The sequence below is a fragment of the Malania oleifera genome, chromosome 8, assembly GCF_029873635.1.
Source record: "Malania oleifera isolate guangnan ecotype guangnan chromosome 8, ASM2987363v1, whole genome shotgun sequence".
Lineage (NCBI taxonomy): Eukaryota > Viridiplantae > Streptophyta > Magnoliopsida > Santalales > Ximeniaceae > Malania > Malania oleifera.
The window spans coordinates 67,220,503-67,232,617 of record NC_080424.1 but is presented as its reverse complement, the minus strand read 5'-3'; the positions used below and the strand labels follow the sequence as shown (position 1 = coordinate 67,232,617).

The window sequence follows — 12,115 nt, the reverse complement described above, 5'->3', positions numbered from 1 at the left end:
AGAGAATTGTGCTTGCTCCTAAGGAGGAGATGACTTCTGCTTAAGAAAGAGTTATGGACTCTCACAAGTGTGAAAATTGTATTGGAGATACCACATTGAAAAACAACGTAAAGAAAAAGTGATTTACATGTATAAATGGGCCCAATAGCTAATGACTAAAGCATTTGAGTCAAATTGGCACTCACCATGTCTATAAAGCCCACATAAGAACTCTGCGATATTATAAGATGATAAGGAGTGCCAATGGTACATGAGTAGACAAGCACCAATTCTCCTACAACTACAAGTTGGATAGCCAAATGGGAGACAAGGCCAATAAGGATCATGTAAACCACGTAGAAGAATCCAAATTAAGACAAAACATAGGATGTATGATTAGTTACATGGAATGCAATCCAAGCCAAGTAAGTTGCTATGGTAATGCCCCTTTAAGCATAGAGAATTGCACATGCTGCAGAGAGGGTGATAGAGTATGCTACGAGTGCTAGAGAATCATCAGCAAGGGAGATATTATTGGAAACTTTAGTTGTCGTTGTCCCAAGTCAAAAAACAAAAAGTGGATGAAGAGGGTTGTGTAGACCCAAGTCCTAATGACTAAAGCTTCTGGATCAAGTAAAGTTGACGAAGCCACCACAAGGACGTCCTAGATGCTAAAAATTGTAATGTAAGGACTTGCGAGTCACAACATTTATAATTCTTGTTTTTAATTGAACCTAGTGCTTGATGTGTGACAAAATAAAATTAACTACAATCAAAATTCAAAAAAAAATACATTTTGAGAGAACCACGGACCTAATCAAAATGGGTCAAATTGGATGAAAATACATGAGGATTGGAAATGAAAAAATCATTATTGTCTTCAATTTATAAATCCCTTTTAAATGCTCTAAAATAAAATAGGGAAAGCATATAAATATATTCTTTTTATTTGCAATGCCACATGGAAGTTCACTTAAAATTGTACTTATTACAAGTAGCATTCCTGGATTTCTAATGAATTGAGTTGAATTGAACTCAATTAAATTGAACTTTGTTTAAACATGATTCCAAGTGCAATGTCAATGTGTCTTCAATAACTTCTACCTGCCAACTTTATAGCATTAAACCATTCCAAATGAATCTCCAACCACTTCTGCAAGTCGAGATTCCAAAAATCACAAGCCCCCTCTTAGTTGTATGTGGAGAGATGGGAAAAAGAGGATAAAAAAGAAGAAATGTAGGGAGAAAAGAAGAAAAGGGAACATTAAACACCCCCACCCCAAAAAATAAACCCCTCCTATGTGAGGGTGTTAGTGACTCGAGCCTACTCGTGAGTTGCTTGAGCTCGACTCGCTTTAATAACTCTAATTGACTCGATTCTACTCGAGTTCAAGCTACTCAAGTAGTTTAACGACTCGAGTTCAAGTTTTATAATACTACTCTCAGGTCTAATCAAGCTTATTACTTTTATTATTTTATATTACATGAGTCGTATAATATATATTTTATACATATATTTAAATAATACATTAGATAGAATTTACACATGTATTTAATATTAATTTATAATTGATTTGAGCTTAATCGACTTAAGCTCGAGTTTTAAGAACTTGTACTTGAGTCAAGCTCGAGTTTAATGATTTTGAGATCGATAAAGTTTAGATCAATTTCAAGCTCAATATTTCAAGTCAAGTATCCCACTGTGTCAACTCATCTCAACTCGAAGACACCCCTACTCCTATGCAAGGTCTTAAATTTCGATTTTGACTAAAATTTCAAAGCTCCAAAAGTACCAAAATTTTGATTACATTTCGATTTGAAAAGACGATGGAAATTAGTAGTAAAGCATGGAATTCTTTATGAAACTTCAAAATGGTTAATACTTAATAGACATAATAATGTAAGTTTTAGGACTAATATATTACAAATTAAATACATGTACGGTGTGTATGAGATGTAATAGTTGTAATATAATATGCATATTAAACATATTAGGTTAATATAAATGAAATTCATAAATTAATTAAATATTATTTATTATTTATTTATTATACAAAGAAAGACAATTTAGACATGAGCTGTTAAATAAAATGCTGTTGAAATTTTAATTTTTCATGTATTTCAAAAGTCCTTGCAATAATATTTTGTTTCTAATTTTTAATTAAAAAAAAGATAAATGAAGAGAGAAATTTCAATTTTCGCCTAATTTTAATTTGTGCATTCCTTGTGACAACAAAAAAGAGTAAGGGAGAATAGAAACTTCCTTGATCTTGACAATCAAATGGTGATTTCTCAACCAATTGAGCTAAAATGTTGAGAGCTTGTTCGTGACTCATCCCTGGTCTGATTCTCATTTGACGCTCTGTACTTTGTCGACCTGAACCACTTCGTTATCATGGCTAGAACAGCAGCTTTTGTTTTTGGGTGAGACCCCTTCATTTCTCATTCAAGTTTGATTCCACCTTATTGATGATGACTCATATTGCTTTGGATGCTAAGAATTTGTTATTCTTGGTGTTCGTTATTCTTGATGCTCGTAGTTGATGCATGCCTCCAATTTCAACTAGAGAAGACCTAATGTAACCTATCTTTGATATAGTGGAAGTTTGGAAGCGCACTTCAATCCCGTGTTTTTCCCCTTCACACGGAAGAGTTTTCCACATAAATCTTGATGTCTGTGCTTGCGCGGCTGATTTGTGTTGTTGATTGCCGATTACTTGTAACTTTTAGTAATTCATTACTCCACTTAGTGTTGATTCAACCAAGGAAAGATTTATCTTGGGCTATTTTGTTTTGGCCACTCCCTCCACACCCCATTTCCCAATAGTTGTATCAAAGCTCGTTTAGTGTTTAACCATGGAAGTGAACACAAGTTTGCTTGAATGGAGTAGTTATCATATTTGGAAAGGAAAAATCGAGGACCTTCTTTATTGCAAAAATTACCATGCTCTTGTTGTTTGTGAATTGGCCAAGATTAGTGACAAAATTGGAAATTGTCAAATAGACAAGTATATGGTTGTATTTGGCGATGGGTTGACAACAATATCCATAACCATGTAGCTAATGAAATTGATGCTCACTCACTTTGAACAGAGCTAGCTAATAGGGGGGAAATAAATTGTATACGATAAAGACGCTTATGAATTTGAAATACAAGGATGGAACTCCTTTATTGATGATTTGAACGAAATGCAATGAATTATAAATCAGTTGGACTCAAAGAAAATTACTTTTGATGATGAGCTGAAAGCTTTATGGCTTCTTAGTTCTTTACCAAATCATTCGGAGGCTTTTAGAATTTCCATAACAAACTTGGCCCTAAAGGAGTTTTGTCTTTGAGTTTAGTAAAAAGTAGCTTATTGAATGAAGATACAAGGGAAAAAAAAAACTATATGTTCTTTATCCTCTCAAAGAAGCTCGTCATAGAACATGGGGGAGAAGCAAAAGCAAAGGCCCTAAAAATCGTGATAAATCGTTCAAGGAAAGGCGTTAAATGTTCTTCTTTTGGTAAGAAAGGTCACATAAAGAAATATTGCTAGAAGTGGTAGAAAGAACAAAAGAAAAGAAAAAGAAAAAATGACAAGAAAGATGAAGACAAAGATAAAGTTGTTGCTATTTCTAGTTTTCAAGATGACAAGAAAGATGAAGACAAAGATAAAGATGCTGCTATTTCTAGTTTTCTTATTGTTTGTGATAATGATGAAATTGGTCTTACTTTCCAGGAGACTAGTTGGGTATCAGGCAGTAGTGCTGCTATTCATGCTACCCGCAGAAAGGATTTCTTCTCATTACACACTCGGTTATCTTGGTGTAGTGAAGATAGGAAACAATGGTTTATCTACAGTTGTGGGAATAGGAGATGTATACTTGCAAACTAACAATGAAAGTAGGTTGATTCTCAACTATGTGAGACATACTCTAGACATTAGACTGGATTTGGTCTCTACAGCAAAGCTTGATGATGATGACGACGGGTAGTGCAACACCTTTAGTAGTGGGAAATGGAAGCTCTCTAAAGGTTATATGGTTGTCACCAAAAGAAAAAATTGTTCAGCACTTCACTTGATCTAGGAAAAGCTCTCGAAGAGCACGGTTAATGCAGTGAAGAATGATCTAGTTTTGGAGTTATGGCACAAAAGAATTGGGCATATGATCACAAAGGATTTCAATTTTTAGTCATTCTTCTAGAAATAAAAAAGGTACGTCTCCAAGCCTTGTGAACATTTTTAAGCGCGGAAGCAAAACAAAGTGTCCTTTAAAAGCCATTTTGCATCTAGAAAGCTTAATGTTTTAGATTTAATGCATCCATGTGCGTGTGGCCCTATGAAAATTACACACTTGGTAGTACATTGTACTTTGTTACTTTTGTTGATGATCATTTAAAGAAGGTATGCATGTGCACATTGAAGACCAAAGACCAAGTATTGGGTACGTTTAAGCAATTCCATGCTATTGTTGAAAGAGAGGCAGATAGAAAACTAAAGTGCACCCAATCAGATAGTGGTGGTGGATATTTAGAGCAATTTGTTAAATATCATAGAGCTCAGGGCATTCAACATTAGAAAAATGCTTCAAAAACTCCTCAATCAAATGGCTTGACAAAAAAATGAACAAAACTCTAGTGGAAAGAGGGAGATGCATGTTGTCACATACTGAGTTACCAAGATCCCTTTGGGGTGAGGCACTAAGTACATTAGTTCATTTGATAAATCTCTCTCCGTGCATTCCTTTGTGTCGAGCCAAGCTTGTTCAAAGCACTATGCTTGCCTATGACCACTTGCCTTGTGTACATGAGATGGGTAACCATCATGCAAATAGTAATATAGGTTTAATACTTTGAGTATGTTTGTGCCTTAGTGCAAAGTGGGAGCACGACTTCTCGGTCAATTTGATGTTTCCTAGTGTCAAAACTAAAATAGCGTATAAAACTCCTTAGGAGAAGGTAAGTGTTCATCTGTAATAAAACCCACTAGCATTTGTAAACATGTTTAGCCTACTTGCATCTCCCGATAAACACACGTAGCCTACGGAGGTGTTGTTAATGAAATATATTGCTTCAATGTTTACCACGTGATTCTTATCTTCTTATATTACTACTTACTGCTTCCGCTTACTTTGCATGTTGAGAATGTGTTCTTGTTATTAACCACAATATAATATAATTTGGTTAACTAGTTGAGCAAGAGTACTATAGCTAATGCCGCATGGCCATTCACAAGGTGTGAAGTGTTCAACCGCAACAATTAGTATTAAAGCCTATTTAATTACTTTGTGAATTCGATTCCCTTTGAATTGTGGGATTGTGTGAAGCATTAAGATGCTTGAGGAGCAAGCTGAAACAACCAACAATGTGACCATGGAGATGGCCAAACTTGCTGACCATGTTGATGCATTGAAGGGGTCACAAAAACATCCACAGAGTCCCATGGTGGAGATGTCAAAGGACTTCCATGCTACAATAGAAGTTCTACATATCCTAAGTAATATGAGTGCCAAGATGAACCTAATGATTCGTGCTATGGGAAATTCCAATTGTATGGGGATAGAGTACGGAAGAACAAAGGTGCTAGAACCCCGAGCATATAGGGGTGTACATGATGCTAAGGAGTTGAAGTACTTCTTATTTGACATAGAACAATACTTTCGCACTACGAGGACCGTCTCAAACGAGGCAAAAGTATCTATGGAAACAATGTACTTAAGTGGTGACACTAAGTTATGGTGGCATACCAAGCACGATAAAATACAGAATGGACAGAGTGTAATTAATTGTTAGGCAAACTTGAATAAAGAGCTCAAGGTCCAATTCTTTCCTGAGAACGCTCACAATGGTCAATGTAAAGAAGGGTCATAGGTGCTAAAGAAGGGTCATAGGTGGAACTAAATTGAAAAGTGCTAGGAAGCCTTTTAACTTGAAGGACTCCGTGATGCAAGATCTAGAACTTTCCCAAACATCATGAAGCCCTTCAAGGTACAAACAAATGCATTAGACTATGCCCTTGGTAGTAAAGTCTTATTATAGGATGGGTTCTATTACGTATAAGAAGTAGAGCAGAAGTACATAACTCAACAGAAGAATATGCTAGTGGTGATACATTGTCTTTGCATGTGACAACATTACCTACTTGAGTTGAAATTCATACTGAAAACAAATCTCAGTTGTCAATCACTTCTTTACACAATCAAAATTATCACCCAAGCTAGCCCGTTGGCAAGAATTCCTAGCAAAGTTTGATTTCTTATTTGAGGACAAGGCAAGGCAGATGAACCAAGTCGCAAATACTTTGAGTAAGAAGGCCAAGCTTGTGGCTTTATAGATGGTAACCCACTTGATAGTAAGGTTACCACGACAATGCAGGAGTGCATTAAGGAGAACCTTGTCCAAGATCTAGTTGCCCTACACCTCATAAAATTAATCAAAGAAGCCAAAGCACAACAGTGCTGGATAGAAGATGGATTGCTAATGAGACATGGGATCCAACTCTTTGTGCCTCAAGTTGGTGATCTGAGAAAGACATTGCTGAGGAAATGTCATGATACAATGTAGGCAAACCATCCAAGATAGGATCGCACTTTGGCATTGTTGAAACAAAGGTACTACTGGCCATACATGCATGATGAGGTGGTCGAGTATTCCTAAACTTGTCTCGCCTGCTAACAAAACAAGATGGAGTGGAAGATGATTATAAGACTGTCGAGGGCTCTTCAAATTCCAACGAGACCATGGAAGAGTTTCACTTAACTTCATCACCAGCCTGCCCAGAGCAAGAGATGGAATTTTTGGGCAAAACGTTTTAGAATTCTCAGTTCACAGCTTGACATTTCAAAGAGCTACCACCAAAGATGGACAAACAAAGAGATTCAATGGGCTACTAGAGGAGTACTTGCGCCATTTTTTCACTGCCAATCAGAAATTGGTTGTAGCTACTTGGCGTGGCTCAGTTCTATTTCAATACCCAAAAGAGCTCGACAACCAATGAGAGTCCTTTTGAGCTTGTTACAGACCAGTAATCCTTAGCTCACAAAATAGATGAGTTGTAAAGAGGAAAGAGTCTAAGAGCATACATCTTCACTAAAAAATGGAGACAAAATACATAGATTGCTCAAGCTTCCCTAGAGAAAGCTTCCAAGTGAATGAAGAAGTCAGCAGATCAATGGAGAAGATTGTTGCATTTCAACATGGATGACTTTGTGCCTGTCAAGCTGCATCCAAAACAAATCAAGTCATTATGGGGTCGAGATAGAAGACTATGCAAATATGAAGGACCAATCCCCATATTGGTGAAAGTCAGGATGGCTTCTTACAGGGTTGATCCGCCAACTTGGATGAAGGTGCATCTCAGTGTTCCATGTTAGCTGCCTCAAGTGGTTCAATGCAGTTAGTCAACTAGAGCATCAATGAAGAGAGAACAACCTGATAGAGGAGAAGTTAAAGTCATCCTTGCAAAAAAATAGTTCACGTCAACAAGGAAATAGCGGCACAAGTTCTTAGTGAAGTGGAAAGGCCTTGTACACAAATAAATTAGCTAGAGGTCAAGGGAAGACTTGCAACCGCTCATGGACAAAGTTGAAGAGTAGTTAGCATCAAAGTCTACGAGGACATTGACCACATAAGTGGAGGAGAATGTCACGAGCCAAGCTTTTTTAGGGCATTATGCTTGTCTATGACAGCTTGCTTTCTATAAATGGGATGAGTAACCACCATGTAAATAGTAGTATAGGTTTTATGTTTTGAGCATATGTTTATGTCTTAGTGTAAAGCGAGAGTATGATTCATCAGACAGTTTGATGTTTCCTAGTGCCAGAGCTAAAATGGCACATAAAGCTCCTTAGGGGAGGGTGTCCATTAATCATTATAAAACTCACTAGCATTTGTAAACATATTTAGCCTACTAGCGTCCCTTACTAAACACATGTTGTCAATGGAGTTGTTGTTAATGAATTATGTCACTTCAATGTTTACCGCACAATTCTCATTTGCTTATATTAGTGTTTACTACTACCTCTTACTTTGCATGCTAAGAATGTGTTCCACAATTTACTTTGGCAGACTAGTTGAGCAAAAGTGTTCGGCCCATGACACTAGAAAGTGGTTGGTTGCAAAGCATTTGTGCACATTCCTAAAGATGAGAGGTCAAAGCTTCATATAAAAAAATAAAGCCATGTATCTTTCTGGGACATGGACATGACAATTTTGTGTACGAATTGTATGATCCACTTAAGAAGAAACTAATCACAAGGATGTCGTCCATTGAAAATATTGAAACAATTGTTGAAAAGGCATTGAAAAACAATGATGACTTGGTTGATTTGGATCCAGTTCCTCCCTTTATGAGTTTAGATCAGGTCAAGGATGATGCCCACAGTGATCGGGATGACCGAGGTGATCTAGGTGATGTTGACCCACTTACAGCAAGTTATGAGGTAATCGAACCAAATGGGTAGCCAATTATAGAACAAACACTACCATCACTTTCATCTAATATACCATTGAGGAGATCATCAAAAGACTGCCAATCCTCTAGGCAAGTATTTCCCATATGAATATATATTGCTCACTAGTAGGGGGAGAACCAAAGTACCATTTAGGAAGCCATAGAACATGAGCATAAAGAAGGTGGCTGAAGTCTATGCAGGAAGAGTTGAATTCTCTACATGAAAATCATAAATTTGAGCTAGTAAAGTTGCATAAGGATAAGATAGCACTAGAGAATAAATGGGCATACAAATTAAATACCAAAAAAACACCTAGGAACAAGGCAAGGTTGGTTGTCAAAGGCTTGAGACATAAACAAGGAATTGAATTTAATGATATTTTTCATCCTATCCTAAATATGTAATCTATCAAAGAGGTGCCCGGTTTATTACCCAATATGGATTTGGAGATAGAGATGACTGTGAAAAGACTACTCTTCTCCATTGTGACTTGAAAAAAGAAATCTACATGAAGCAACCACAAGGTTTTCAAATGAAAGGAAAGGAAAGGAAAATTTGATTGCAAGTTAAAGAAGAATTTCTATGGCTTAAAGAAGCACCGAGGCAATGGTATAGGAAGTTCTAATAAGTCATAGGCTACAAAAAAAACTACTTCTGGCCATCGTATTTTTGTTAAAAGATTTTTTGTGATTTTCTTACTTTATTGTTTTATGTAGATGATATGCTAATTGTTGACCATGATATGTCTAATATTAATAAGTTAAAGAAAGATTTGAGTAAGTCTTTTGCCATGAAAGACTTTGAGGCCAGCAAAAAAAATCCTTAGCATGGCAATCACCTGTCATAGAAAATATAAGAAGCAGTGATTATTGCAAGAGAAGTACATTGAAAAAGTACTTTAAATATTCAACATGGAGAGATAAGGGTGTAATCTATTTTATATGGTTTGGCTTTGATTGAAACCAAAAACCAAACCAATGTTATTGGTTTCAAAATCTTCAAACTGGAATTGAACCAAAAACTATCGATTTAACACAATCATAGCCATGGTTAAACCAGTTTGGTTCAGTTTCTATCAGTTTTCTTAAATGGTTAACACAAAAAATATTTTCATTTTTAAATTTGAACAAGCAATAAAGCCCAGCCCATGACCCCACACATCGCATAACACAATTTTGGGCTCCAGTCCATCACAATGGAAAATTGAAAGTTGGAAGGAAGGTATAAGAGTGCGGAGGACTTATCTTTCGTCAGGTAGACAATGCAGGCAAGCTATCCACTGCCAACCCCAACCTTACCAAATTCCGAATGCCCACTACTGCCCAGTGCCCGCCGCCTCTCCCTTGGTTGGTTATCCAAAATCAACAAAACGGTGAACAAGAGAGCCTTCCTTGCTCTATAAATATTTAATCTCTTCTCCTTGAGTTGTCTTAATTGATAATTATTTAATAATACATTGGTTTCACAAGAAAACCGAAAACCGATTTTCTATAAAATTTAAAACCAAAACCAAAACTGAAAACTGAACAACTAAACCAAAATGTAAAACAGCTCGGTTTTGGTCCAATTTTCAGTTTTTCAGTAATTTTTTACACCCCTAGGATAGGATTAAGGCAATTTGCTCGTCTTGCTAATCACATCAAGTTGAGTCCCAAGCAATGTCCTTCCACCAAGAAAGAGAAGGAGGAGATGAAAAGAGCTTCATACACTTCAGCAAGAAGTTCGATGCATGCAATGACTTGCACAAGGCCAAACATAGCTTATGCCATTTCTGTTGTTAGCATATTTCTCTCAATCTTGTAAAATGAATTCTCAAATATCTCCAAGGTACCTATCATATGTTTGCTTTGGGTGGGAAACTTGTATTGGTTGGTTATGTAAATGCACACATGGCTAGAGATGTTGATACTAGAAAGTTAGGGATACTTGATTACATTCATATAGGGAGCTTTGGCTTGGCAGTCAAAGTTACAAAAACATGTTGCTCTTTCTACAATTGAAGCAGAGTTTATTGCAGTTACTAAAGGTTGCAAAGAAGTGTTGTGGATGAAAAGACTTCTGCAGGAGCTCTAGTTCAAGCAAGAGAGGTATGTGTTGCATTGCAAAATCAGAGTACAATTCATCTCAATAAGAGTACAATTCATCTCCATTTCTCATTCGAGTTTGAATACACCCAATTAGTGATGATTCGCATTGCTTTGTATGCCAAGAATTTGTCATTTTGATGCGTAACTCTAGTTTCAAGTTTCAACTAGAGGCGACCTATTGTATCCTATTTTTTAATTTAGGGGAAGACAGGAAGTGGACTTGGACCCTACAGTTTTCCCCTTCACACCAAAGGGTTTTCCACATAATTCTTGGTGTCTTCTTTGTGTTTGCATGGCTGATTTGTGTTGCTAATTGCTGATTATTTCCTATTTTTGGTAATTGATGATCCTACTTAGTGTTGATTTGAGCCAGTAAGTTTTATGCTACTCTGTTTTGGCTATCAACTCCATACTCCCTTTCTCCAACAAATATACCAGGGCTCTCAATATCAACATACCAGTTTAACTTCAAAATGATTAAACAGTAAATAGATTTCGCCTTCTTGGCTTCTATCAACTAAACAATAACTGAGCAGTTTAAAGTAGTTGCATGCCACTACAGCGCATAGAAAGGGGAGAAAAACTTTGATTAAACAATGAATCAAAGAAGAAACGCGAGATTGCCATTTCAAACTCACTCGATAAGAGACTTTCTAACGAGACTTTCCGGCGAGGTCTGGAGTTCGACCAAATAGGGGAAAAGCTCAGCGGCGAGAGTAGGCTCGACGGACGCGAGAATATCCTTGACCTGTTTCAGAGAAGACAGCTTGACGGCCAAATCGCCATGGTTGTTCGCGGCGGCGAGGAGAGAGAGAGCCTGCTCTCTGGAAGCTCCGGCCATGGCAGGCCTCGAAGAGAGGCTATTTCTGAGAAAGCGTGGCTATTGCGCTTCAAGATTTAGGGTTTTGAAGGAACAGGAAGATTTCATGTACTTCCTGGCTCACCCGGAGCTCTAACCCTCGTCTTCGAAGCGATACTGCAGATTCCGAAAGACAGTTTGGGGCGGACAGTAGAAATGCTTTGAACCGAGCTTATAATCACGTGGATGAGCCCAAGCAGAAGACGCCGAAACCAGACCTGCAAATCTTTTGATGCTAACGTGCGCCCACGAGCGTAGGCCGCTACCCAGCCCCAAAACAAAAAAAAAAAAAAAAAAATTAAAGGATAGATTTTCCTAAAATAAAGTAAGGTCAATTGATAGACCTCCAAATAAATCTCCGGACTCTAACACACCACATTCTTTGCATTTTATAAACAAGTCAATTTTCACCAATGGTGATAGATGATTATCTATTTAGATCCAAAAAATTAAATGGATAAATTAAAACTTATCCATTTGAGTGTTTTTAAGTTTTATAAATATAATCATAGTGAAGATTGATTGTTTCTTTTCTAGAAAAATAAGATTAGTGTAACTTGTAAATATATGTAGGTTGTGTTTAGGAGTATAATTTAAGTCTGGAATTGGATTCCTTTTGGAATTGAAAGAAATTTAGTACAAATTTTTATTATATTTTATCAAAATCCACACAAAATCTAAATTTAACATTTGAATTCAAAGTTTCCAAACATAGATGCCAAAATTTGATCCTCAATTTTTCCACCCATGCTAT

The 12,115-nt window shown here is 36.8% G+C and overlaps 1 protein-coding gene across 2 annotated transcripts in view; it reads right to left on the bottom strand.

Annotated features, from left to right (window-relative positions):
* LOC131161564 (uncharacterized) overlaps nt 1-11,722 on the bottom strand; it is a 101,419-nt gene extending 89,697 nt beyond the window's left edge. The window contains exon 1 of one of the 2 annotated variants that reach the window (XM_058117401.1): nt 11,141-11,722. In XM_058117401.1, coding sequence (XP_057973384.1) covers nt 11,141-11,343 — 203 coding nt within the window. In that variant the 5' untranslated portion in view covers nt 11,344-11,722. The remainder of the gene's footprint in view (nt 1-11,140) is intronic. The other variant, XM_058117402.1, reaches the window with a different exon arrangement.
* Nucleotides 11,723-12,115: the final 393 nt, after the last annotated feature.